Below are 25,018 nucleotides of genomic sequence, written 5' to 3' on the forward strand. Positions count from 1 at the left end.
CAAAACGCTACTCCCGTATAAAACTTAAGGACTAAACCCAACACTAAGGAGTCAGACAAGCACCTAGCAGCTACTAGGAGCCGAGCCGCCCGCTTGTCCCCTCAGGACGGGCCCCATGGCGGAGCGTGAGCGCTGCGAGGGGAGCGCTAAGGCGGTGCCTTCCCGCCCAGCACCGCCCCCTGACGGAGCGCGGAGGCCGGGCCGCGGCCATGGCTGAGGAAGGAGCCGCCAAACTGCGCCTGAAGCCCAGGAAGGCGCCGGCAGCCTGCAGCCGGGAGCCCAGCCCTGGCTTGGAGCCCCCCCGGCGGCGCCAGTGAGTCCGGGCGGGACGGGGAAAGGGCTCCTCAGGAGCGGGGGGGGCGGGGGGCGCGGAGCAGCGGGGCAGCGGGGCCGCCTCAGCCTCCCGTCCCCGGCCGAGGGTCGAGCACGGCCGCGCCCTCAGAGCACGCCGTGGTCGTGCCGCCAGCACGTTGCTGGGAGCGTAAAAAGTTACTTCGTAAAACGCCGTCCGAAGCGTCCTGAAGAAATTTAAGTCGATTGCACTTCGTTAAAGTGCGCTGGGGCCCTGCGCCTTCTGCACGTTTCTTGGCACCAAGCAGCACCCCCAAGTATGGAGCCTGCGAGGAATGCTTGCTTATAAAAAACAATTTATGTATTTTTTCTTCAGAATAAGACTCACAGGGACCAGAAATAAATTGTTTTATTTATTTATTTTCCAGCCCTCTAGTAACGGAGGGTTGAGAAAAGGAGTGAAGAGGTAGGGTTCAGGTCTTGTTCCAGCCTGTTAGGATGAGCAAGTGTTCAGTCAGCTTCACCCCTTCTAAAAACAGGCTTCAAAAGGCTGCTCTCTTCTCTCTTTGATGGCTTGTAATAATTGTCTGTGGTTTCTTCATTGTGCAGCATCATTCCTGGACTGTGACCCACGAAAATGCAGCGGTTGAAGTGAGAACACTGGAACTAGAATTCTCACATTGACAACCCATCCCTCTTTTCAGATTGGCTTTTATACAGCATTACTAACATAAAAACCCTTTTATTCTTGCTTTATAGTTAATCCTTTCTAATGCCTTCCTAGGAAGGATTAGATCAAGTTGTTTAGAAAGCTAATCAGTAATTTCAGAGTGCCACATGGGAATGACCAAGCACGCACAGGAACCGGCGCAGTTTCCTTCCTTACTGTGAACACTCCATGATTTCTGTGCTCAGCAGGTGTCAAGCTCAGTCTCTGAGAAGAAAACGCCATGCCTACGCTTAACTATTTCACTTGGAAGTAAAGACTAATAAATGCCTATATCTCCTTTGTTATAAGTAGAAAGCAAGATGTTCTTTTTAAAAACTGAGTGATTCTGAAAGCTGTAATGCTTATGTAAGTCATGGTAGACTATAAAATGAGTTGATGGGCTAAATTATTTGTGTTCTAGAAAAATCGTGCTGTAGGCTAGACAGAGGTTCCCTTGGTAAACAAATGGTATAATAAACAGCTTTTTTTTTCCTCTACAGGGAGCCTTGGCTCTCTTTTTGATTGAAAAGTCTGCATTTGTGCACTTACTCTTACTGACAAATACTTTTTATGCACCTCTTGGTGGTTTGACATGTTAAAGTTGTCAAATACAATACTCATTTTAGCACATATAGTGCTACTTGATCAAGAGAAAATAGGTAAGAATGGAAATGTGTTATGCAAATGGAAGAGTTACACCAATTTGCAGTCATAAAAACCCTAACATTGTGCTAAGCCATTAACAAAAGGGATCACCACACTTAGCCATTGAGTTGGGCTGGAACTGGTTAGTACACCAGCAGCTATTGGAAATGTAATTTTAAAACTTCTGCCTTGATAAAGCAATATTTAGGAATAGCTATATCTTAAGAAACCTCAGAGTTACTTGAGGGGTAAGTCAAAATAATTAAAAGGCAAACTAATAGCAATGAGAAGTATTTCCTTCTCTCTTTCTCACCCCCAAACTATTGGATTCTCACTCTTCACAGGGCATTGGCTGACAGAAGTTCCTGGTTTGAAAAAGATGATTTAAGTGAGTGTGAAAAAACATGGATTTTGCTTCTGAAGAACATAAGTCAAGATTTACAGTGCACAAGTTGGCAAGCAGTGTCCAGTTTTCCAGAGTTCTTTGGAAAGGCAGAGGTAGTGTGCTGTATCCTTCTTGTCCTCACTTCGTGTAGTGCTTAAAATGCCGGACAGTGAATGCTGTTAAGAGGGGAAACAACAACCTGAAATTGCCTTTAAATAGATGTTGGTTGACAGCTCTTTGGCCTCTACATATTGTAGTGTGACTGAGCCTTATGTGGCATGTAGCATAAGGACAACTTGCTGGGCTTTTTTTTTTTTTTTTTCCTACAGTATGGCAAAGTTTAGCACTTCAGAATGTTTTTCTGGAGAGGTTACCTGCGTAAGTATAAGCATTAGCACCTGCCTAAAGGAATGAAACTGGAAAAAGCAAACTGTAACAGAGAGGTTAATCATACCGTGATGACCTTTACAGTGCTCTGATATCGTTAGGCAGTATTATAACACAAAATACAGCCCTTCTGAAGTAGATTTTTTTTTCTCTGAACAACAGCAGGTGGTTGTTCTTGTTTTTTTTTTTTTTTTTAATATCCTTAGCCTCTGAAGGACATACTAAAAGTATGCTATTCATGTTTAATTGGTGGGAATAGTTCAGAAATGTTAAGGAAAGACACACATTGCATACATTTCAGAAAGTTAATTGTTTTGCAAGTGCTGAAGATGCATGTAAATAAGATGCTTATTGCTTCGATGTAGTTTAGCTTTCCCTGTAGTGTTTGTAATATGTCCAGCCTCGGTTTTAATCTATGGATTTAACTGCATTTGTTCTGAAGACATTCTGTTTATACATCACAGAGCTCTGAGCAAGAGAGTCTACAAAAAACAGAAGTCTTTAAAATTGGAATGAAAGACTTTGAATGGGTATCTTTTCCATCTTTTTGCAAAGAGGAATTTTTTAAAACCGGTCTTAGCTCCCCTCAGCTATCAGAAAGCCAAATTGACTGTTTACCTGATGAACGGGGCCAAGCAGATGAACTGAAAAGTCTACCTTCTACAGCTGAGAAAACAGGCTGTGTAACTGCTACAGATCAGGCCAAAAACACGGTTGGGGAGGACACACAAGGTACCTCAAAAATGGCTATAAATCTTAAATCAAGTAAAGTCACTCAGCATAATACTTCTGCGTGCCACTTGATGTTGTCGGAAAGCGCTGCAAAAGCTCTAAACTTTCAGCAGCACTGCAGAGGGAGTGTACAGAACAGCAAGGAAAACAGGAAACAGGATGAGAGACAGCATCAAGCACAAATGCATCAAAGCAGTATTTCATTTGGTAAGGCCAAGACTGTGCCCACAGAGAAGACGTCACCTCTTGTGAGCACACCTGGAACTGAAAGCTACAAGGAGAAGACTGCAAACCAGAGCGAAGGCTCTTTAACTCTCAGCAGCTGTCCAATGTGTCAGATTCAGTTTAGTGGAATGTAAGTCTGCTATTATTTTTGAGTAACTTAAGAGTATATGAAAAACAATGCTTTTGGTTGCATTCTCTCTATATAAAGTAATGAAAATAAAGTAGGTGAAACACTGAAATATTTTTGAATGGCAGAATTGCCTACTTCCAATTCAGTTTAGAAGTTCATGATTACTAAATTGTGTTGCTTCAAAAAGAAAGCTAAATTTGAGCTACACATTGCTAGTATATCTAAAATTAGGTATTTAAACTACTTAGTACAGAAAACCTTTTTTTGTGAAATTTGTATCCTAATCCATAAATTGTTCCAAAGCAGCATTCTTGTTACTTAAAAGTTGACTTCACAGCTAGATGGATTCACCTCTTCCAGGTAACAATCTCTTCAAGATCCAGGCTTCACTGTTACAGCTGCACTGGTACCTGTTCAGTAAGTACCTGGGTGCTTTTGGACGAGCAACTGTACTCTGAATTTTAGATGTAGCTTTCTAGGTCTGGGCAGGTTAGAAGAAATCTGATTTTCCTTATGGAAGCCCTGATTATTACAATGAAATGACTTCAGTCCTCCATTGCAGTCAGACTACCTCTGTTTAAAAAAATCCTCCCAGACATTGAACATGTATTCTATGATATGAATTACATTGTCTCTGGAAGTGATACCCCTTAGTAGTGTTTAGGTTGTCACAGTTGCTGAAAACTAACATGGTTTTTAAAAGAACCTTTAATACCGCTGAACAAGGAGACAATGATAGCTTCGTTAATATTTACAAAATTGTGATCATTGTGTCAAGAGATATAGGCAGAAAAGCTAAACTTAGTTCCTGTCTTCATATTGAGTTCTCTGCTACTGGCTACTCTGTACTGATCAGGATTACATTTTATACAATCCGCTTTACAAAAGGCTGTTGGCAGTGGGGCAGGTCACTTAGTCCCAAAAATAGCCCTCCAGAGGAAATAAGGCAGACAGGAGAAAGCATCCTGCCTCTTGCAGGAACCTCTGTTTGATGGCCTCGGGTTAGAAAATTAAGGACGGGTTTTCTCTCCTATATCAGTTGCCTAATGTTTTGTCTTAGATCATAAATGTCTACACCGACAACTGATACTGAGATCACCAAGAACAGGAAATTGCATGCAGATGCAACGATCCTTAAAATCAGTATGCACGTATAAGTCCCAGTGTACAGCACACCAAAAATAGACTTACTTGTCCCGAGCATAGCGTGCACGCATGGTCTTCTAGTAAATTCCATTAGCAAGCTATCTAGCAGCAGGTAATAGCAACTACAAGAGGCTGGGGCAGGCTGTAATGCTTCCAAGCATAGGAGTGATTTATCCACCAAGCTGGTAAAACGATGCTGTGACTACACAGGAAATGAGAGCAGAGGTGAGAAGTTGCATAAATAAAAGGATTTGACTTTGTGTCTCACTGCAGAAATCCTCTGTATCTGCAGGATGTCGCAACTGGACATTGACAGTCATCTCGCTAGATGCCTGTCTGAAAGTGCCGATGATATCATGTGGTAAAGCCAGAAGGATGAAGAGCAAATGCACAAGCTGAAGATGAACCGTTCTCAAAAGCAAAGGAAAAAAGTTTGTCAAGGAAACAGGTTCTTGTCTCAAACTTCTTGAAGGATCAGAAATTGGTAACTGAAAGGAAGGTCAAGTGCCACACAGCATGGGCCATGTATAGGGTGTGATTTTTTTCCTTTCTGGAGGAACACCACTAAATTTGTAACCTGACTTTGTAGGTTTCTAAGTCAGTATCCATGTGATTAACATAACTACAGCAGAGTAACCAGGCCCTACTAGTTTCATAGTAGTGAAATGCAGTTAGATTTTAACATACTCAGACAAGATGGCTGTTCCGGGAGGTCTCCCCCCACCTTATAACCTGTCATTGTTTCAGAATAAACAAGCTGAGAGTTTGTTAAGTCAAGAAGGTATCACAGAAGACTCATCCACTGTTTTGGTAACTTTCTCGTAGTAGCAGGTAAGCATTTTGTAAGCTTGAGAAGAAGTAACCTCTATGAAGGAGAATGACATTTAGTGACAGCTTCCTAACACCAAAGAGAAAAGGTTCCCGCAACTGAAGTTACCTGTTTACTGAACAGGGTAATTCATTAATTGTTCAGGCAGTATACCACAGCTCAAGTGACAGCCTTACAAGTTCAAATTAATTTCTTTTGACAAAGGGCTGTATGCAAGAATAGTACAGTTGTGCCTGTTTCAGAGATTTTGTTTACAACTTCATTCACAAAGTGAAGAAGAACACAACAAACTTCACTATTGAATGGGTTTTGTGTCTCAACAAATGCGAGTCTTGGACCTCAAAAGCCTGCGGTTCAGATGTAATCCAAATATGTAGAATAAACAGAATATAGTATCAACATACAGGAAGAATCCTAGAGCTGTTTTGTTTTTAATTTACAATAGGGTCTCATTAAAAAGTGAGAGTAGGACATAGCTCAGGTAGCTGATAAATAATAACAGTCTAGTAACTTTTCATTAAAGTCTTTAATAGATGTGCAATATAAATGATCTTAGCTGTTATGGATTAGAATACCATCTTCTGCACAAATAAAACTGGTCAGCAAAGATCCCAACTAATTAATCATACAAAACTACAAGAACATATTTACTGTTTTACAATCATTAAATTAGCTAGAATTTTCATTTACTATTTCAAATAAGACAACTATATATCATAACCAGATCCATTTGTAATATATTAGGATTTTTTTCAAACCACACATTTAATTACATCCTTCATTTTCTTTTATTTATAAAACAAGTACTTTATATAAAAAAATTTCCCCTTCATTATGAACAGAACATTATTCATACACTTGCACATGAGCAACCAAACTTGTATCCAGCAAACTATTTGGCAACACAGCAACATTGTAAATGCCTGTAAATTTTTAAATAAATCAAGTATTCTTTACAATGTTTGTTTAGCAAATGTGTCTGTTCTTCCTTCCCTCCCTACCAAAATGATCTGGCCAACTAGAAACAAGGTTTAAAAAAGAAAAATAAAAACAACCAAGCTGCATTTTTAATATTTCCATTTAAAGTTCTATGCTCCAGCACATCAAAGGACAGCTTAATCTGTCATATTTCCATTTATGAGCTGCCTGCAGTCACTCTAACTTCTTTTTTTTAATCAGTTGTATAATTAGGGGAGTTGAAACAAAGAAAAATTATTCAGGGTAAATAAAGCAGTTGCCATGGAGAAGGAGAAAATAATTTAAAAGTGTCAGATTACAATTAAAAGGTAAATATTGCCGTTTTTCTATTAATAAAGTATCTAAAGTTCAGGCATTTGAGGCAAGTTCTTCTCACTCGTAAATTATTTAATGCTGATTAAAGCACATCTTGCTTAATATAAAAAGCTACAGTCCAGTGGAGAGAAACCCACAACTTAGACCTGATGGGATTAATAAAACTAAATAACCACACTTCTGCATAACTGTGGCTAATGAGGGGATACAAAATGTAGATTGTTAATCAATGGTTAATTGAAAATTTTAAACAATGTTTTGGCAGTCTCGTCCTAGCACCTCATGACTTGGATGCGAATCCGAAAGATGTCATGTTCAGCACCTAATGCAATGCTGTACCCTGAGAAAACCATATGTTAATATAAAGAAAGTGAAAGTGTTGAAAGTGTTGCAACTTATCCTGCAAGTTACACCAAATTAGGTGAGATGACATGGCACAGGGTTTCTCATTTTTTGCTTTCCACATTTTTATCCTCTATCTACAACCCACAACATACAGGTAACCAAAAACCCAGCAAGAAGAAATACTGCCTCTGCTGTTACTACCTGCAGAGGCAGGTAAATCTTCACAAGCATCTGAAGTTTTAGATAGCAATGCGAACTTACTAGTCCTCAAATGTAGTGACATGAGTTTTTCCAAGCTGATAAATTAACCTTTTTGATGTAATGAACTCTTTATCCCTACCTCCCACACCCCACCACCCCTATGGTTTCCACAAGAAGGGGTTCGATAGTTATCTTTCACTTACCCAAGTTCTTAGGTATATACCTTTTTGTTCCATTAAAAAAGTTACTACTTTGATGCAAACCATTTTACCAAAACATCCCATTCTTTTATGTAGAATGATTAGTTATTAATATACACTGAGTAATTGTAAGCAGACAGTTTATCGTAAGTAGGAGGTGTGCTTTATCAGGAAATTGTATTTTTTATTATGGTTATTCTAGATTTACTATTTAACCTTTAAGGCTATGCTTCGTTATGCTTTTGCTCTATTTCTGAATATTTGTACTGTTGATAAAAACACTTTCCAAAAATCTAATATACAACCCAATATCACTGTAGGTGTAGGGACTGCTTTAAGTGTTTTCAGAAATCCTTTGTGTGCAAATGTAGTTTTCTTCAAATCCACACATTTTGGTAAATTTGGAGTTTCAAACAGATTGTGAAATTGATACTGGAAATTCTAAATTGGAATTAATATTGCTGAGTCACTGCGTTTCAAATTCTATAAAGAAGCAAAGGAACATTAGGTTGCAGCTGTGAACCGTATGTTTCATACGTAAATGGTTACTGGAATATTAACAAGCAGAACTTACCAGGTTTAAGAATGTTCCGAATATGTAACAATTCTTCAATGCAGTTTATCCATTTAGGCACTTAAATCTTGTACCCAAATTTACATTTTGATTGCTAATAAAACACAACTCCTTTTAAATACATCTGAGACGTTTAGACAGGTACCACTTGTGAAAAAAGGCATCAAAAATAAGCTTCAACACCACCGTAATATATTTTATTCTTCAGGATGTTACACTCTAATATTCTTCAATTGGTAGCTCATTGCATCAAATGTTTGTAGAAAGTTCGCAGTTCTCAAAGTTGTTCAGAATCTCCTCCCCAAGGGATGCAATGAATGTTTCAATCCTTCATGAAATAGGCACAAAATGCAAATTCCTTCATTAATGAAGCCAGTTGTGTCAGTGCCCAGAACATAAGAATAACTTAAGTGGCGGAAGACACCCACCAAAATCATTATTCTCTTCTTTGATTTTCAGCAGCAGTTTTTTTTTTAAATCATTGGTCTCCATCCAAAATCTTACAGTTCCCCAGCCTCGCATGCATATACTGTAGTTAAGGATAAAGTTAAAGGTCATTCATATTGTCTACAACGAAGATGGCATTCCTTCATACTGTTTCTTCTGTTGACAGCAACAATGGATTGATGTATTCAAACCCTTCAAATTCTGACTGATCTATTCGTTTTATTATATCTCTGAAAAACAAATAAAAATACCAATTTAGTTTAGTCTTGCTGCACCAATTTCAGAATCCTGAGGTCTTAGATTTCTAATAAATGCAAAATTTGCTTTAATTCATTTTACTTCTGTATCTAAATGGGCAGCAAAAAGTTTCATTGTACTTTTGACAGAATTGCACCACACACTAAATGCTTCACAGACAAATGACATCAACAAGAGTACTTTCTTTCTCAGTTTTCCCTGTACTGCACAGAGCTTTCCTTTGTTTTTCCAGCTCCAAACTTTCCAACCTTAAACACTTCAGTAACCCCCCAAAACTGTATGCAGTTATTCTACTGGAGTTGGAGTATATTCTACAGGGCAAGCGAAGTCTCCTGTCTAACTACCAAACCATAGTCTCTCATATTCCATCTGCTATCTGAAGCAACTTTCCTCCTGTGCACAGGAATGGCTCCTCAGCCTTCAAATTCCTTTAACAGAGCATACTTCTTCCTGGAAATTTTTTCCACACCACATTTCAACAGGACGTTTCTATAAGATTTTTCTGCTATCTCAGGTTCACTGAGACATGAGAAACTGTGTCAATTGTTTCTCTACTCAGGACAAATTTAAGCTGCCCAGGTTAGGAATCCAATTTTTGTGTCTTCATCCAGTGCCAAGCACACGCTCAACAAGAAATCAATACAGTGTTCTGATCACCTAATAGATTACGAGGCAGTCTAATATATAAAAAGTGTGGGAGGTTATGCAAGACACGTAGAATTCTTCAAGAATTTCGAAGTGAATTTGGTTCCTTTCACTTGACTGTGTTTCTAAATCTAGGTACGTATTTAGGAATTACAAAGAGGAAACTAATTTCATAACTTCTAAGTTCTTAATATACAATTGTATTTAGGGAAAAAAACATACTCATCATCTGGGGTTAGCTGCACAGGTTCGCTGGTAAACTGCGTATCAAAGTTGTCCAAACCATAATCATCTGTGATCTGAGGCTGAAATGGAGGGGTTGCTTGCTTCTTTTCCAGCTAAGAGAAAATATAATGAGGAAAGGAAAGAAAAATTTAAACGTTAAGCATTTAGTAGATCTAAAAACAGACATATACATTGGCACTAGAGTGCATGCACAGATAAGCCACTGAGGTTATTTTTAATATTGGTAGAAGATATAAACAAACTAGTAAGACTTAAGAGTAATAGATTTTGACACTATATGTTATATGCTTACCTGTTTACCCTATTGCTATATTTTAAATACAAAACAACCCTTGAAAAATAGTAAGAAATTAATAAAACTAAGACTACAGAAAAACTGTTTCCCAAGTCTTTCACCATATAAATTAAAAGAAGACATTGTTGCTACACAACTTCAGCTTCACACTTAAAATCAAAAATATATTCCAGAAGCTTTCCAGTCAAGCCAAGATGCCTTCCCAGAATATAATTAATTTTTCTCTTTTGTAAGCTCCTCTAAAGCTGCCTCTTGTAAAAGCAGCCTCTTAGATTAGAAGTTGCATTTAAATCAACCTGTCAAGTCAATATAACCAGGCCTAATGTTAGATGCAGCACTGAACAAAACCAGTAAGCAGAATTTACTAACATCACATCAACGGCTAGCCACGTGGCTAAGCAGTCATTAAAAGCAAGTCACACCAACCAACACAATAGCTTGAACAGCCCAGAGGCTTATTCTGCAATTAAAATATAACTATGAGGGTATTTACAGATAATATTTCCTGCTACAGGAACTAGAAACCAGTATTTATCTTCCATACCAGCAATAGTCAATTAAAAAAATGGTTCTGACTCAAATAATGCTGTTCTAATAATTAAGAACCTTTTCTCATTTGCTGTAACAGTAGCATGTTCAACAGTAGGTTTTTTTTGTTTGTTTGTTTTGTTTTGTTTTAGTAGTTTTCTAATTAAGGCAACCCCCTGCTATCCTCCACTTATCAGAATGCTCTTATCATGGGTTTGAGTGACACAGGAGCTGACGACAGTTTAAATGTCATTTGTTGAAATCTCGATACACAGCACTTCCAACAAAATAAATAAAAATGGAGGAAACAACTCCACCTGGTTTAGCTTTCTTTCAACCGGCCAGTGTTCCAGTGGAATACCACCACAGATTGGGGTTCTGACTTTGGGAAGCTGGCAGAAGCCCATGCAACTGATCCAGCTGAGATACTGATTCACAAAACCAGTCAGTAATCACATCCAGGATGTTGTATGACCAGATTCATTCTTGCCAGCTAAATCACGTTTTGCCTCAAATGCAAAGGAATACCACCATATTTTCTATGTTACTTCTATTGTATTGTAATATTTCAACTAGGAGACTTAGAGTATAAAGCATCTTGAATTACACTAAATAGCTTTTATAGGATTGCCTATGAATTATTCTAATAGATTTGTATACTTCTCAGGTTTTTCTTGAAGTTGTTACACAGCACTTACATTTGTGAGCAGAATTTTCTTCATCATGACTTGAAATTTCACACTGTGCTCTCTGAGCTACACTCTGAGCTTTATAGCTACATTCTTTGTGCTTTCAGAGTTGTTTGAAGTGATCCTATGAAACACTACAGGCTTCCCATGTACACCACAGTTAACAGTAGTTTTCCCATTTAATGTTACTGAATGAAATTTGAATTCTAAGAACAAGGGAAATCAATGGGTAAGTAAATTCAGGCTTCTGGTACTAACAGTTCTGTTTGCTGCTATTAAAAGGCTACCAGACTCGATCATTATTCTGATTTGCTAGGGCCTATGTGGTATATACACTTTGGGTTAGCTGGCCACTGGAGGTCACCGTTCCTCTAGTGAAATACCAGATAGAAAAAATCAACATTCGTAATTCCCTTTGGAAGAGACCTAATGACACTAATGGAAAATTGAAAAACCACAATTTGTTCTCATGCAACACATCCTCAGTGACAACAGTATTAAATGACAAAGTAAAAAGACTATCTTAATATATGGGTTTTTATGGAGATTGAAATTTAAGTTTGGTTTTCCTGTTTTCATGTATGTTTCACTAAACATACATTTAAAATTGGAATACTTCAGGCTATTAAGCCAACTAGGGCATGCCTTTTGTTGGAAAAGCAGCAGGTAGTCTTCCTTCCTATTTCACCATTTTTTTGAAATACTAAATGCTAGGAAGCATTTAGTAACAATTGCAACTCTTTCAATTGCAACTCTTTTTTTTTTTTTTTCCCCCAACAGCTTTTGGTGTCTGCTCATGCAAAAGCAATGCCCAACTTTCTGATATTAGTTACCGTGAATTTGCCAGAAAAATGGGATGGATGTTAAAGAAAGGGTGGGTCTGCAGTTTGTACTGTCTGCATGTGCCTGCACTGATTAAAGCTGAACTGCAGCTACACACTGAACATGCCTTTTTCTTCTGAGATTTGAAAAATTCAACACGCTTGAGTGTTCCATTCACTGTCTGGACTACAGCCAGTAATTTCCAGCCTTTTTCTACACTTGAGCCAAATATGGTAAAGTAAAGCAAAAACGTTCTTAAGTAAATGAGGAATTTCAACACAGACGTGGGTTAAAACTTCGTATTTGGATATCTGTGTCACTCAGTTACACTACTTGCTTCGGTATATCACAAGTACTGACTTTCTGCTGTGAGAAACATAATATTTTCATGGTGACATTTTCATCTTCTTTGGCCCCAGTAAGACAACACCACAACTCCACAAGTGACCTACAACAGTCTGTTCAGAGTACAGGAAATTCAGTAATGGATTTACAAGTCATGATGGTTGTTTGCTATCGTTGAGAATTAATAAGTTATGCAGCTAGATCAGTTGCTAGTTTCTGAGATGAGAAAGGAAATGTAGATACTATTTCCAAACAAGAAATACTTAAGTAAAGTAGAAGTCAGACAATGAACACCAATATAGTTGGTGCTCTGCATTTAAAAATAGAGGTCCATAAATAATTCAGCCATTTAAGCTTTCTTCTCTAGCTTAGTACAGTGTACTCAAGACTGAAATACTCCCACACAGATATTTAATGCTGCAGTACAAGGAGTTAGCACAATATATTTACTTTTCTTCCTGAGGAACAGCATTTGTGTGCAATTAGTAGGCTAATCTAACCAACCTAATATTGCTGATATCTCATAAATGAAAATGAGAATAGTAATTGGGTCCTTAAGACTTGCATCTTCTGCAACTCTGCAGAACATTAGACTAGAAATTTAAGACTAACAGGCAAAACTTGCGATTTAAAAATGTAAGTGTACAAGTATGGGAATGCTGTGGACTATATTGAGCAAGAAGGAAAACGTATGCCTGATGAAGTGCAACACATCTGCGAAGAGCAAATAATGAATTAACCTGGAAGTCTTACTATCTGAGCAGAGAATACATTTATCCTGTATTCAAATTTGTAGTAGCACAGATTTGAAACTAATTCTAAAATTTACATTCAATTAAAAAAAAAAAAAAAAAAAAAAAACACAAAAATCCAAAGCTATAATTTAACTTAAGAACAGATGAGCATGATGTAAGTGATAAGTAGATACCACTGACCAAAATAGGTCCTTATATTACTAACACGTTAGGAAGCACGGTTTTAGGCCAGGACATCTCATCATGCTTGGCACCAAATAAATAGCAAAAACGTGATCAAACAAAAATTCTAGCTCTTGTGTTTAAGACAACACTGGTGAGTACAAATGAGGATAGAAAAAAATTGTGAATCTATACCAGGCCATGAATCTCAGTACATTAGCATCCCATCCTGTATCAGGTCTTAGAAAGCATCATGAAACTAGTTTAAGACAGACAAAATCTGTTCCCTCCAAACAAGAATAGCAACATGAAAGAAAGAGCAAACTGATTTTCTAAAAATTGCTGTAAGGCATTAATACCGTCATTATGAGTCAGACGTAGGTACGTGTTAACATTTCAGCAGCAAGGCGCTCAACTAGATGTTAAACATCAAACTGTTTATTTGTTACACTTAGTAACCATGGCTTAGTAGTACTTTTTCCATTATGTAATCTATAAACAACATAAAAAAGGCACTAGGATAAGAACAGCCTGTGTACTGAAACAATCAGAAAGGTTGTTTTGGTGTTTCTCTGACTGCCATCAAGCCATCCTATACACAGAGTGAGTAATCTAAAATGTTCTTAGCTGTGTCACGTACATCTACATGACCAGCACCTAAAACAACATTTATGGTATATGGATTCACTTTACTATTCCTTATTTTTTTTCCGTGCAACTCAAGTTCCACTCAATTTTTTAAATCAATTTTAAGCTAATTTCCTTCTTCTTCACCTTATAAAGATACAAATAACTTTTAAAGTCAAGTCTTCTCTACTCATCATCTGCTTTTCAAAAAACAATTCTGATTTAAAATGTTATCCAAATATTTAGTTTTACCCTCAATACATTTCCCAACATTAGAAATTTAGCTTACGTTTTTTCTGACATTTTAGATCAACCTGAGCAACATTGTCATAATAATCTTGCAAAACAGTACAGACAACTACCTTTTTTTTTAGATACATACTTAATACCAAGGTTTTCTGCCAAAAAAAAGGTAAAAAAAAAAAAATCACAATTCAAGTTAAATTAGCATAAGTGTTGACCAAGCAGCAGTTTCAATTTAGAGGTTCTTACACAAATAAACAAAATAAAAATCCAAGTCTTCTATATTAAAAAAAAAAAACACCCTACAAAACAGAAACCCTGCAGCAGACGATGTTTATGCCTTACCACAAGCTATAGCAAGTTGCATTATACACCACTAGAAATAAAAATCAAGAGAAGTCTGATAGAATTAAAGACACCCTCATAAACATGGTAGAAATAGCTTTGGTTCCAAAAAATTCCAAAATTCCAAAAAAAAAAAGGCTCCTAATGTAGTGACTATCTTCTCTGAAGAGCGTTAACAATGAATGTCTGAACAGGCCTCAAAGTAAAAATGTAATCATGCAGTTCTCTCTCCTCTGAACTTCTTTCATGTTATTACAGGCACTGTTGCTTGCCTGTTTCTACATTTCCTGCAGACTTCCAAGGACCAGCAAACACCATACACATATATTTTCATTCTTCAGCTAGGTATTAAAAATGCAATGCTGGCAAGGAAGTATTCCTGGCTTGTTTTGCTTTGTTACTTTTATTGACATTTCAGCAATGTCATTTCCCTGGTGATTTTCTATGAAAACAGAAGTAGGCACAATTACAAAGAAACAGAAGTTTTTATAAAGCTAGTTTTAATATGTTTTTATGCCTGTAAAAGCACTGAAATGCACATCGTCTACTCCATCATAAGCTAAACACTTCTCTAACAACTGTACCAAAGAAAACCTGAAATTATCAGATAATCATTTTAAAGAGCCACAATGCTTTCAAACCACTTTTTTTTTTTTTTTTTAAATGTACATCAAGTAGGATACAAACGCTTTCCCTATGTGAAGTACCTCCTCTTCCACAGCTGCATACAGACTGGTTTCATGGCTCGGTTAAATACTATCCTTCCCTCCCTTCAAGGCTGTGGTTCCACCAATGCTTCAATGTTTTTTGAAGTATTCTCTAAAATTCATCATGTATTTTAAAAATGATACGAACAAGTTTTAACTATTCTTCAAGTTTGGAAAGAAGCCAAATCTCTAGTTGGGGAAAAAGAAAGCCAAAAAAAAAAAGCCAAAAAGCCTGTTTGCATTACCTTACATCACCTGAAGAAATGAAAATAGTTTTACATGTATCAATCTGAAATACTTCTTGATTAGTGCTTCTAATGGGGTTGCTACATATATAAAAAGAAACTACAGAAAGTGTTCCTTTTGAATATGTATAAGCAGAAGTAATTATTTTTACCAGATCCCAGTCTATGCTGCGGAAAAACGTATGAGACTTGATATCAGAAAATCCTGTTTGTGGCTGACAACCAAGCCTTTCTTTGGGATCCTGCAAAAACAAAAACAAAAACTAATGTTACATACTGAGTCAGTTACAGCCGTTTTTTTTTTGTCAAAAGCTCATCTACACAACTCAAGCATGTCCCAACAGTAAATAAAATAATGCAAGAAGACGCACATATTATGGCTACCAAGTAATTTCATTCTTTTTTCTTATTCTTTGATGATGTTTTATGACAGTTCATTTTAAACATGGTATTTTACAACTCAATATAACAAGATTTATTTAAGAATTCATAATTAATATCCTTCTCTCCTTTAAAATTATGCTTCTATGGATTTCAATCAATTTACTTAAATGAGTAATAAGCATTTCAGAGACAAGTTTATAAACATCTAGAACAGTTTTTAGCTAGGCGTGGGCTTTCAAAACAAGTCTATAATGTGAAATTTTTCAGTAATTTAGCAACTAAGATGTGGCATGTTGTTCTTTTAAACATACAGGATGCCAAGGTTTTATAGATTTTCTTAATAGTAAGCAGATTAACTTCTTAACCATATTCCTTTCAACAGGAAGCTCTGACTTCCAGATATTAGATGCTAAAAATAAGAGAATGTTATTTACCTTGTTTAAAAATCCTTTTAACACATGGGAGGCCTTGACAGAAAGAAACCTTGGAATCCGGATTGGCTTCTCAAGAATAACTGTTATAGATTTAAAAACAGCAATACTTTTTGTTTGTTTGTTTTATGATATTGACCATGATTTTAACACAAACATTATACTGTTTTAAAATGTTACCATTTGGAAAATGGGAAGATATCATAATTATTTAAAATAATGCAAAAAAAAGGAGCTACAATAACACAAGGACTATTGCACCAAAACTTCAAGATTTCCTAAAAGAAATGTTTTCTTATATTTTTTTCTGTTCTTTTTAGTACGAACAGGGAATAGAACATCTTTAGATTCACTAGCATATGACAAAGTATACTTCTAAACAATACTTCAGTTGATATTAAACTCATCAAGAAGACTGTAGTAGAGTGTTATGCAACTGCAACAGTAACTAGCTTAAAGAACAGTTCTGCATTTTAGGGGAATAGGCAACTCTACAGTTGTTAAGCTTTAGAAGTTTCAGTTGTAATAAGCATTACTAGTCTTGTTTAGAGAGCTTCATATCACTATTCCAGAAGGGTACAACTGATTAACAAACAGTTATACTAATTCCCTAAGAAGTAAAAGAAAAGTTATATGGATCCAAACTATAGCTTGGTAAGGTTCTTTCTCAAGAGATCCTCCTATCCTCTCACATAGCATTGAATTTTTATTCTTGGACTGTAGAGTGCCTTTGAACAAAGATGCCATTCCATGCAACTTCTGTTGGTTATTTCTACACTCTGAGCATTCTTTGTCTGCAGCAGGCTTCCTAATTCCAGGCTGCTTTATCTCAGTTCAACAAAATTAATTTCTGGAATGAAGAACTGAAAATATTGGAGCCCTTTACATATAGTAGGTCTGCAGGGAGCCATGACATAAGAGAAAAAGAAAACAAGACAGTTCTAAGTGTTTTACTGCAACTGATAACTTCCATTGTTCCTCCCCCAAGAGAATTCGTGGGGAAGGATAAAAGACTGTACCTTGGAAGAGGTAATCTTCAGTGTTCATGTCTGGATTGTCAGTAATGATATCAAATGGAGACCTTCCTGCCATCATTTCAAACATCAACACACCAAGAGCCCACCAATCCACACTGAACCCTGTAAATATTTAAAGAGAAGATTTTCAGCCAGGACTCCTTGAATTTCATTGTTCTCTCAATATGAAGATTAATGGCCTGTTTCTGCAGAGTACTGAAATTCTCTACTGTCACTGAAGCCACAGAAATACTGAACAGCATCACTGGATAAGACTTGACAGTTCTCAGAATTTGGACAGCAGAGGCAACCTGTATAGGATTTTGTAGGCATCTGCCAGAGAGCAGTCGTCCACTGTGTTTAAGCTGGAAATGTGTGTTTTATTTTTTTAAAGAAGGTTGAACATTCTCGAATTTTGTAACAGTACACAGCTCAACCTGCTGATTAGATCAGTTCACAACTAACACTGGTTAAAAGACTAGTTTTGATTCTGCATAAGCAATGAATTTTGACACAGCATTCTATAACTTCACCTGGGGGACAAGAGCAGCTGGGATGTAAACTACATCAAGGAATGGGCTTGGTTTTGATACAGTATCATTGAATTATTCTTTTCCAGGGAAAGTAGGATTAAAAGAAGCTGAAATGAATGACTACAGGAGAAAAAATACTTTTTCATTTCAAAAAAAATTAAACTGCGCAACATTCATATTTTCTCAAAATATACTAACAACAGTAGTATTTGAATCAACCTAGAACCAGAAATTAAATTTCTGCTCGATTATAACTCCAATGTCAAATTGTTCAGTCCTTGCTTACCATATTCTTCTCCTCTTAGGATCTCTGGTGCAATATAATTTGGTGTTCCACAGAAAGTGCTTGTAGTGTCACCAGGGCCCAATCCTTCCTACATACACAAAACAGTTAAAAAATAAATTAAAAGTTGACCTCTATTTGTCACATAGGAAACAAAATAGAAATTTAACTGAGCCAACAAGGTCAATTTATGTCCTCAAAAATGACCCACATAAAACATAAAAAGGAAAAATTACAAATGTGGTCCTATTATTCTTGTCATTTTTCAGAGTAAAGTTGCTATTGCACAACTAAATTCAGGCTTCAGTAACACTGGTGATAAGCAAAAGGTAATTTCTGCCAGTTTCTTTTAGTATCGTTGAGTACTGTATTGGACTTAGAAGCTTGAACAGAGATATACTGAATTACAGAGAGAGACGAGAAATGTAAGAAAAATCCTACCTTGCACATGCCATAATCTGTTAATTTGATATGACCCTCTGCATCCAGAAGAACATTGTCTAGTTTTAAGTCTCTGTAGATTATGCCTCTTTCGTGTAGAAAGTTCAGAGCAATACAAATTTCAGCAGCGTAAAACCTGAAGTTGAAAAGGAGAAAATCACATTAACAGAGATTGTACACACAGCAAGTGCAAAGAAAAAAAGATCTGCTCTTAAAACAAGAGCTTACAGCCAGCTTTTCTCTATGAACAGGATACTGAAAAGCAGCTACTTTTATTTGCAAGGCCATTGAACTCATTTAAAAATGTTCCTTACAATAAGGCAAATTATTTTAATTCTATTAATGAAGAAAATATTCTGTATCTCACATATTTTTCAGAAAAATCTGTAACGACACACAAGAACCATATTTTCAGCTTAAGACAAGACTTTACGCAGTGCATTATAGCAAGCCAGGTTTTTCTTCCTTCTATCACCAAATATATTAATTCAACATATGATCAAAAGAATTAAAATAGCTACATCATCTACCAACCTATCAAAGAAGTGTTAACTAGATATGAAGCAGTAAGCAAAAATAAATGGGAATAACTTGCTAATTATGAAATGCTTTCTTAACTTAAGAAGTATGTATCTTTTTTTTTTTTTTTTTTTTTTTAAAAAAAAAAAAAAGTTAACATTTCTCCCCATGGCACAACATTCTAAGCTTTAAAAACAACCTTTCATTCTTCCTTTGCTATTCATCCTCTTTTATAGAATAAAGTTTTGAAAGCATTTCATACAACATTAAACAACACAGGAAAACCACTACAGCTGGTTTAATAAAATACCTTGCATGTTCTTCAGGAAGTTTTCTTTGCCGTTGCATATGAAACATAAGATCTCCCCCATTTACATACTCTATGACAAGAAATAATCTGAAAGTATATAATACAGTTAATGGCTTCCAGTGAAATTCTCAATAGGAAAAAAAATATTTGTACTCTTCCAATTCAAGCCATTTTCAACTTCCACTCTTGAATTAGTCACTCATATTTCTCAGAAACTATTTAAGAAGGGAAAAATATTTATTTAATCCACGTTACGTAGGATCACATCCTTTATTTAAATGCAAATAAAAATGGTGAATTCAGACTAAATGGAAAGAGGCAGCTGCATTCAACAGTTTGGTGTTAACAGATATACACAAATTGTTCTCCTACTATAACTTGTTTTCTTTGGACCAACTAACACAATCTGACGTCGATGAGCTTATGCGCTTGAAAACAGTTTCTTGCTTCTCTGTTTCTTTAGTGTAGGACACGACAGCTATAACCAAACCAAATTCAAGACACTGCGAACCGATTCTGCCACCTTCCGTAGATTCGGGTATTATAAAACTCACATAGCAGCTGTTTTACCCATATATCAATGATCAAGGTTTATAAAACAAAATTTCATATCTTTCTTACCGACTTGTTGTTTGAAAGCATGAATGTAAACCAACTAGGAATGGGTTACTGGATGCCTGTTCAAACACATGTTTCTCTGTCTGTACCCAATCAATATCCTGAAATAGAATAATTGAACAATCAGAACTTCTGCTAGATAACCACTGTGGGTATTCCCAGAAATTGTGAACATCTATTCACCCTTATATAGTGTCAGTGCTATGATATTCTTAAGAAAGATAAAAATCCCTTGATCTGGAAGATAGGAAACAATTTAATTCAATTATATATTAAATTATATAAGTTCCTTAACCATTTAGAAAAGGCTCTGCACAAAATTCACCTAATTCCTGTCAAGAATAGTTTCACTGTAGTGAGATATTGTATGAAGGAAAGCAAAGTTCAACCACAGGACAAACAGCCTGGCTGAGCAACTGAAGTCTCAAAGGGAATCAAGAAGTGTCTCCATCAAAACCAGATCTAACTGGTTTTGTGCTGAGACACTCCTGAACATAGAGCACCGCAGAATGGTAAATACAAGTGCCAATATGAACCTCAAATTCAATTTTGAATAAAACAATGCGTCCACTTTGGTTTTAATGAATGAGCATCTCCTAAAGAGACTTCAAAGGAAACTCAGTTTTGTACATACGTGCAGTACACTAGTATGTGCTGCCTGCTCACTGCAGACCAGTTATCCCATCCCCTGCATATACCCACCATGGCATGTTCCAGGCCTATGGCACTGCAGGTGATTGAAGCCTTCCTTCTTTCTTTGCTGGGATTTGTTTATACCCATTCTATTCCACCCCCAACTGTTTTTGTTCTTTTTGTAACTTACGCATTTGAGTGTGCTGGTTTTTATAATCAACAGATTTTTGATGATAATCAAGATGTGCAGCACCGATTTGCATAGACTTGTTTTTTTTAAACAAGCCAGTTAAAACCTTACTGACCTTAAATGGTAGCAACATAACTTTTAAACCTACGGCAAAGAACACTCCAAAGTGCTGTGCACATACACACTGTAACTGTAAGAACAGTTTGAGCTCCCAGTCTGAAATACAAATACTTTGCACATAAATTATATAAATTTGTCTGCCTTTGAAAACATTTTTTTCATTCTAAATCAAGTGCCCGAATTCTACCCCATTCATCTCCTCTCACAGATTATCACACTCAAGTTGGCACATTCGTCATGTGCATTCTACTAAAATTAAGATTTTTTTTAATTAGAATAAGGGATATTTCTCTCAAATTTCATCCTGATGTTAGAGTTTATGCAGTTGATGATGCATTCAAAACCTACTAGAACTTCTATTGCACAAATGCCATCTAAAAACTTCAGCTTATTTTTTTTTTTAATAGTATTAAGCTTTTAAAATATGTAATGGAACACAATTAGCAGCCTTTTACCTCATCATCATGGACCAATTCTTTTTTCACTACTTTCATAGCATAAATTTGATCATTCTTTTTTAATCGAACTAAAAGAACTTTGGCATAGCTTCCGCGTCCAATAACTCTGATTAAATCAAAGTCCTGTAGTCCAAGCCCCTGAGAAATCTTAATTCCATCCATTCCATCAATGACTGGTTTGATATCCTGTATAAAAAAGGAAACAAATTGACGCTAGAAACAGATGCTTTTATAACAAGTAGCTATTACAGCAGAGGTCTTTAATCACTGGACAGAACACGCTAACTTCACATGCTGTTCTCACTGCCACACTGATTTTAATGGTCAATTATAACCGACTTATTTAGAAATGTTTTGTTGGTATTGCTTTTGCTCTTATTAGTAGCTACTGTGCTCTTCGAAGTTCTAATTTGTTCAATGAATTCTTCAAATATTCCCTACTGGAAAACAGAAGGCAATGCCTTTAGAAATGGGGTCTTAGTCATTCTTGATCTGTAAGCATGTAGAATTACACTTTCAACTGAGCAAAGAGCATCTTCCGTATTCTGACATGGATACTGCAGTACAAATTAATGAAAGCTAAAGAGAAGACATAAAACAGTAATTTGCTAAAGAATATACCCATCTTGGTTTCAGTTTAGAAAACTGTCTAAGATTTACTATGGTAATTTGAAAATTTTAAATAGGTGCCTGTGAACATACAGAAAGAAATACTAATTTCTCAAAAGTGAGGATTTGCAGAAAATATTCAATGATGAAGAACGTTGTTTTAAAATTCCTTATTGATTTTAAATGACAAATTTAATTCCAACAAATAGTTAAGATAATGTGAGCATGAGACTGAAAAGCAAGAAGTTCAATTAGACAAATACACTATGCATTTGCACTTTCCTTATTCTACCAGGGTATACAATGCTTTGACATACTTCTATGGCCTATTTTTATCTGACCTCAAACTACAGTACTTGTAGACAGATCAGCGTTCTGCTGAACTAAGGAAAGTATTTATATAAAGAATCTTGATCTAGGATTGACTGCTATTAGAAGAGATTGGTCTGAGCCTGAAGATTCCAGTCAACAAAGCTACCAGAATACCACATCCTCTTCGCAGGACACCTTAAATCATTTCAGCAAAGCTCAAAAGCAATATGTAAAAGTCAGAAGAGCATTCAGGTCAGCAGAATAAACAACACCTATCCATATTTAAACACTAACAGTATCTACCTGAGCGGAAGTCAGTAACTTCAGATAGCAATTAAAATTCTGATATATTTTAAATTTCTATCTGTCAATCCATGAATTTGAGACAAATCCTAAATGCACACGACTGAAAATAAGGCAGTCGCTTAACCAAGAGCAGGAACTATTCGAGTGTAAATTAATAATAGTGACAAGCATTGTATTGGAGGTAGAGACAAGGTGCAGGCTTGTTTAAGAGTAGGATAACTAAGTGCTAGCATTCTGCAGAATGCATTTATCTCAAATATGCCAGAAGCATTTTTAGAAGCAGCTTCTTGAAACCCTTTAGAATTTAAGTGTGTTGGAATCAAACTGCTCTAAAGGAATAATGCTCTTTGTATGCAGAGGTTGTGTCAGAACCTCTACAAAAGCTGAAAAACAGAGCTCAGGTCTGTTATTTTTCTTGTACTTCCAAAGGAGCTCTCCATAAATTATTAGAGACAGCTAGATAATTAAGGTACTATCAGATTGAACCAATTTTCATAATGTTAGCCTGCAGAAGTAGCCTTAGGGTGATAAGGGGTATACATCCATTAGAGAGGGCAGATAAGATGAAATGTCAATGCCACCATATGTTGCAAGAACCAATAAAGTCAAAAACCTGTTAAATCAATGTTGTTTCAGCATGAATGAAGAGAAAAAACATCTCTCACATTATGACTGAGATAAGAAGAGCTGTTTACAGAAAAAATCTGAAAATCCAAAAATACTTTAGAGATTATTTTCAGAAAAAAACAGGCCTCTCATGGTAGCAGAAAAAATAGGACAAATAACTAATTACTTCATAGAAGGTCTGTGACTAAGAGTGCGTAAAAGTGAATTACAAAAGTAATTTTAAAAACATACCTCAGAGTCATCTTTAATGCTGTCATGTTTCCTGTTTGAAGGAATGTAAGGAACTGCAAAATCAAACAAAAGTAGTGTAATTAAGGCCTTCATTAGAAGTCATTACAAAACTGTTAAATGGAAAGATGATTTAGTGGTTTGGGGTTAGCAGTTTGCTAGTCCAAAGTAAACTTTCAAAAAAAAATCAGGTAAATTGGAAACTGGGCCTCCTATACTAACTTTTTTGGTATAGGATCCAGTCCATCAGACCACACTTGCTAATAAAGAGAGCCCAGCCTAGATGAGAGTTTAACTCCTGCAATACTGAACATAAAAAAGGCAACTACAAACTCAAAGATCTCATCCTCTGAACTAATTACTTAAGGATGTCACAGGAGGCAAAGTTACCAACTTGATGAACTTGAATAGTGCTCCGATGTTGACAGATTTCTGGACTATGCTACCGTCACAGTACAAGTGAGGAAGCGCATGAATTCCATCTTTAAACATCCTTTTTACCAGGAAAATACTCACTTCCATCAGCTTCTTCTGAAGGGAGGTCAACTTCATCATTTTTATCATCTAACTGAGGTTCCTGGGAAGGCATGACCGAATCCTTGTAAAACATAAAGCATACAGGAAAAAATGTCAATTTACGCAGTCCCTTTTCAGTCATCACGTCTTATCACATAACTGCAATATAACAAGAACCTTACATTTGTAGCTTCTGAAAGCTGGATTTTGTAGGAAGTACTCCAGAATATTAACACTTTGTAACACATTATCAGACCCATCTACCAAAAAGCATAAATGTTATTTCAACTGTTCTTTGTAACTACTGGAGATGCTTAGCTGTCTTCTAAAAGTGAGATTAGTACATTTTATTGCAAACTTCAAACTTTAATTGTATTAAAGAATGTTTCATGGGGAACTGCAACAGAGTAAACATACTTCAATGATGTTACATACTCAATTTAGAGCACTAGCCACATTCCTTTCCTGTTTAAAAAAACAGGAATCGTTACTCATTGTGCAAAGGTATTGAATAACTTGGTAAATACAACAGTATCAAGCAATTTTATAATACGTTTGGATCCTGGTCTCATCCGCAACTCGTGATGAGTCATGTATGATTATTCCAGTAGGTGCAGCAACACGCATGAATTGTGAAGAATCCAGTAGTGTCAAGGCAAGTCATATATAAACCCAATTTTTTCTATACTGGTGTTAACTTCCAGTTAACAAAATGATGATGCAAGAATCAGTGAAATACTAGTTAAAGTCTGGGATGAGTACATAGAAGAGCTGAAGTTTAGGAACACAATTTAATATTTAAAATATGGGAAAGATACTGGAGTTGCTGCTATGACAGAGACGAAGAAAACAGGATTGGAGAAACAAATGGAAAAACATCAGAGGTGCAAAAACCACACGAGTGCCTTGGTGCTTAAAATACGGTAAAATAAGCTAAGAGAAGCAACCACTAAGATTGTCAATAACTCTTTATCTGTAAAATAAAATTTCCACTGGAGAAGTGAAGTCAAACTCAACCTTGCTCACAGTCATA

At 36.2% G+C, this 25,018-nt stretch overlaps 2 protein-coding genes across 4 annotated transcripts in view; one reads left to right on the top strand and one right to left on the bottom strand.

The window, feature by feature from the left end:
- Nucleotides 1-190: 190 nt before the first annotated feature.
- On the top strand, nucleotides 191-6,442 carry FAAP20 (FA core complex associated protein 20). Its single transcript, XM_084300338.1, has 4 exons — nucleotides 191-313; nucleotides 1,990-2,143; nucleotides 2,882-3,504; nucleotides 4,943-6,442. Exons 1-4 carry the CDS (start codon nucleotides 210-212, stop codon nucleotides 5,013-5,015), a joined length of 954 nt encoding a protein of 317 aa, XP_084156464.1. The 5' UTR covers nucleotides 191-209; the 3' UTR covers nucleotides 5,016-6,442.
- A 138-nt stretch (nucleotides 6,443-6,580) lies between these two features.
- PRKCZ (protein kinase C zeta) overlaps nucleotides 6,581-25,018 on the bottom strand; it is a 45,989-nt gene continuing 27,551 nt past the window's right edge. For 2 of the 3 annotated variants that reach the window (XM_084300336.1, XM_084300337.1), the window contains 12 exons: nucleotides 23,986-24,067; nucleotides 23,473-23,525; nucleotides 21,385-21,573; nucleotides 19,990-20,087; nucleotides 19,369-19,455; nucleotides 18,540-18,675; nucleotides 18,102-18,189; nucleotides 17,286-17,405; nucleotides 16,270-16,349; nucleotides 15,604-15,693; nucleotides 9,665-9,780; nucleotides 6,581-8,769 (listed from right to left, as the gene is read on the bottom strand). In XM_084300336.1, the coding sequence (XP_084156462.1) occupies nucleotides 8,682-8,769; nucleotides 9,665-9,780; nucleotides 15,604-15,693; nucleotides 16,270-16,349; nucleotides 17,286-17,405; nucleotides 18,102-18,189; nucleotides 18,540-18,675; nucleotides 19,369-19,455; nucleotides 19,990-20,087; nucleotides 21,385-21,573; nucleotides 23,473-23,525; nucleotides 23,986-24,067 (1,227 nt within the window). In that variant the 3' untranslated portion in view covers nucleotides 6,581-8,681. The remainder of the gene's footprint in view (nucleotides 8,770-9,664; nucleotides 9,781-15,603; nucleotides 15,694-16,269; nucleotides 16,350-17,285; nucleotides 17,406-18,101; nucleotides 18,190-18,539; nucleotides 18,676-19,368; nucleotides 19,456-19,989; nucleotides 20,088-21,384; nucleotides 21,574-23,472; nucleotides 23,526-23,985; nucleotides 24,068-25,018) is intronic. The other variant, XR_014619081.1, reaches the window with a different exon arrangement.

This window comes from Netta rufina, assembly GCF_964035555.1.
Source record: "Netta rufina genome assembly, chromosome: 22".
In the NCBI taxonomy this organism is placed as follows: Eukaryota; Metazoa; Chordata; class Aves; order Anseriformes; family Anatidae; genus Netta; species Netta rufina.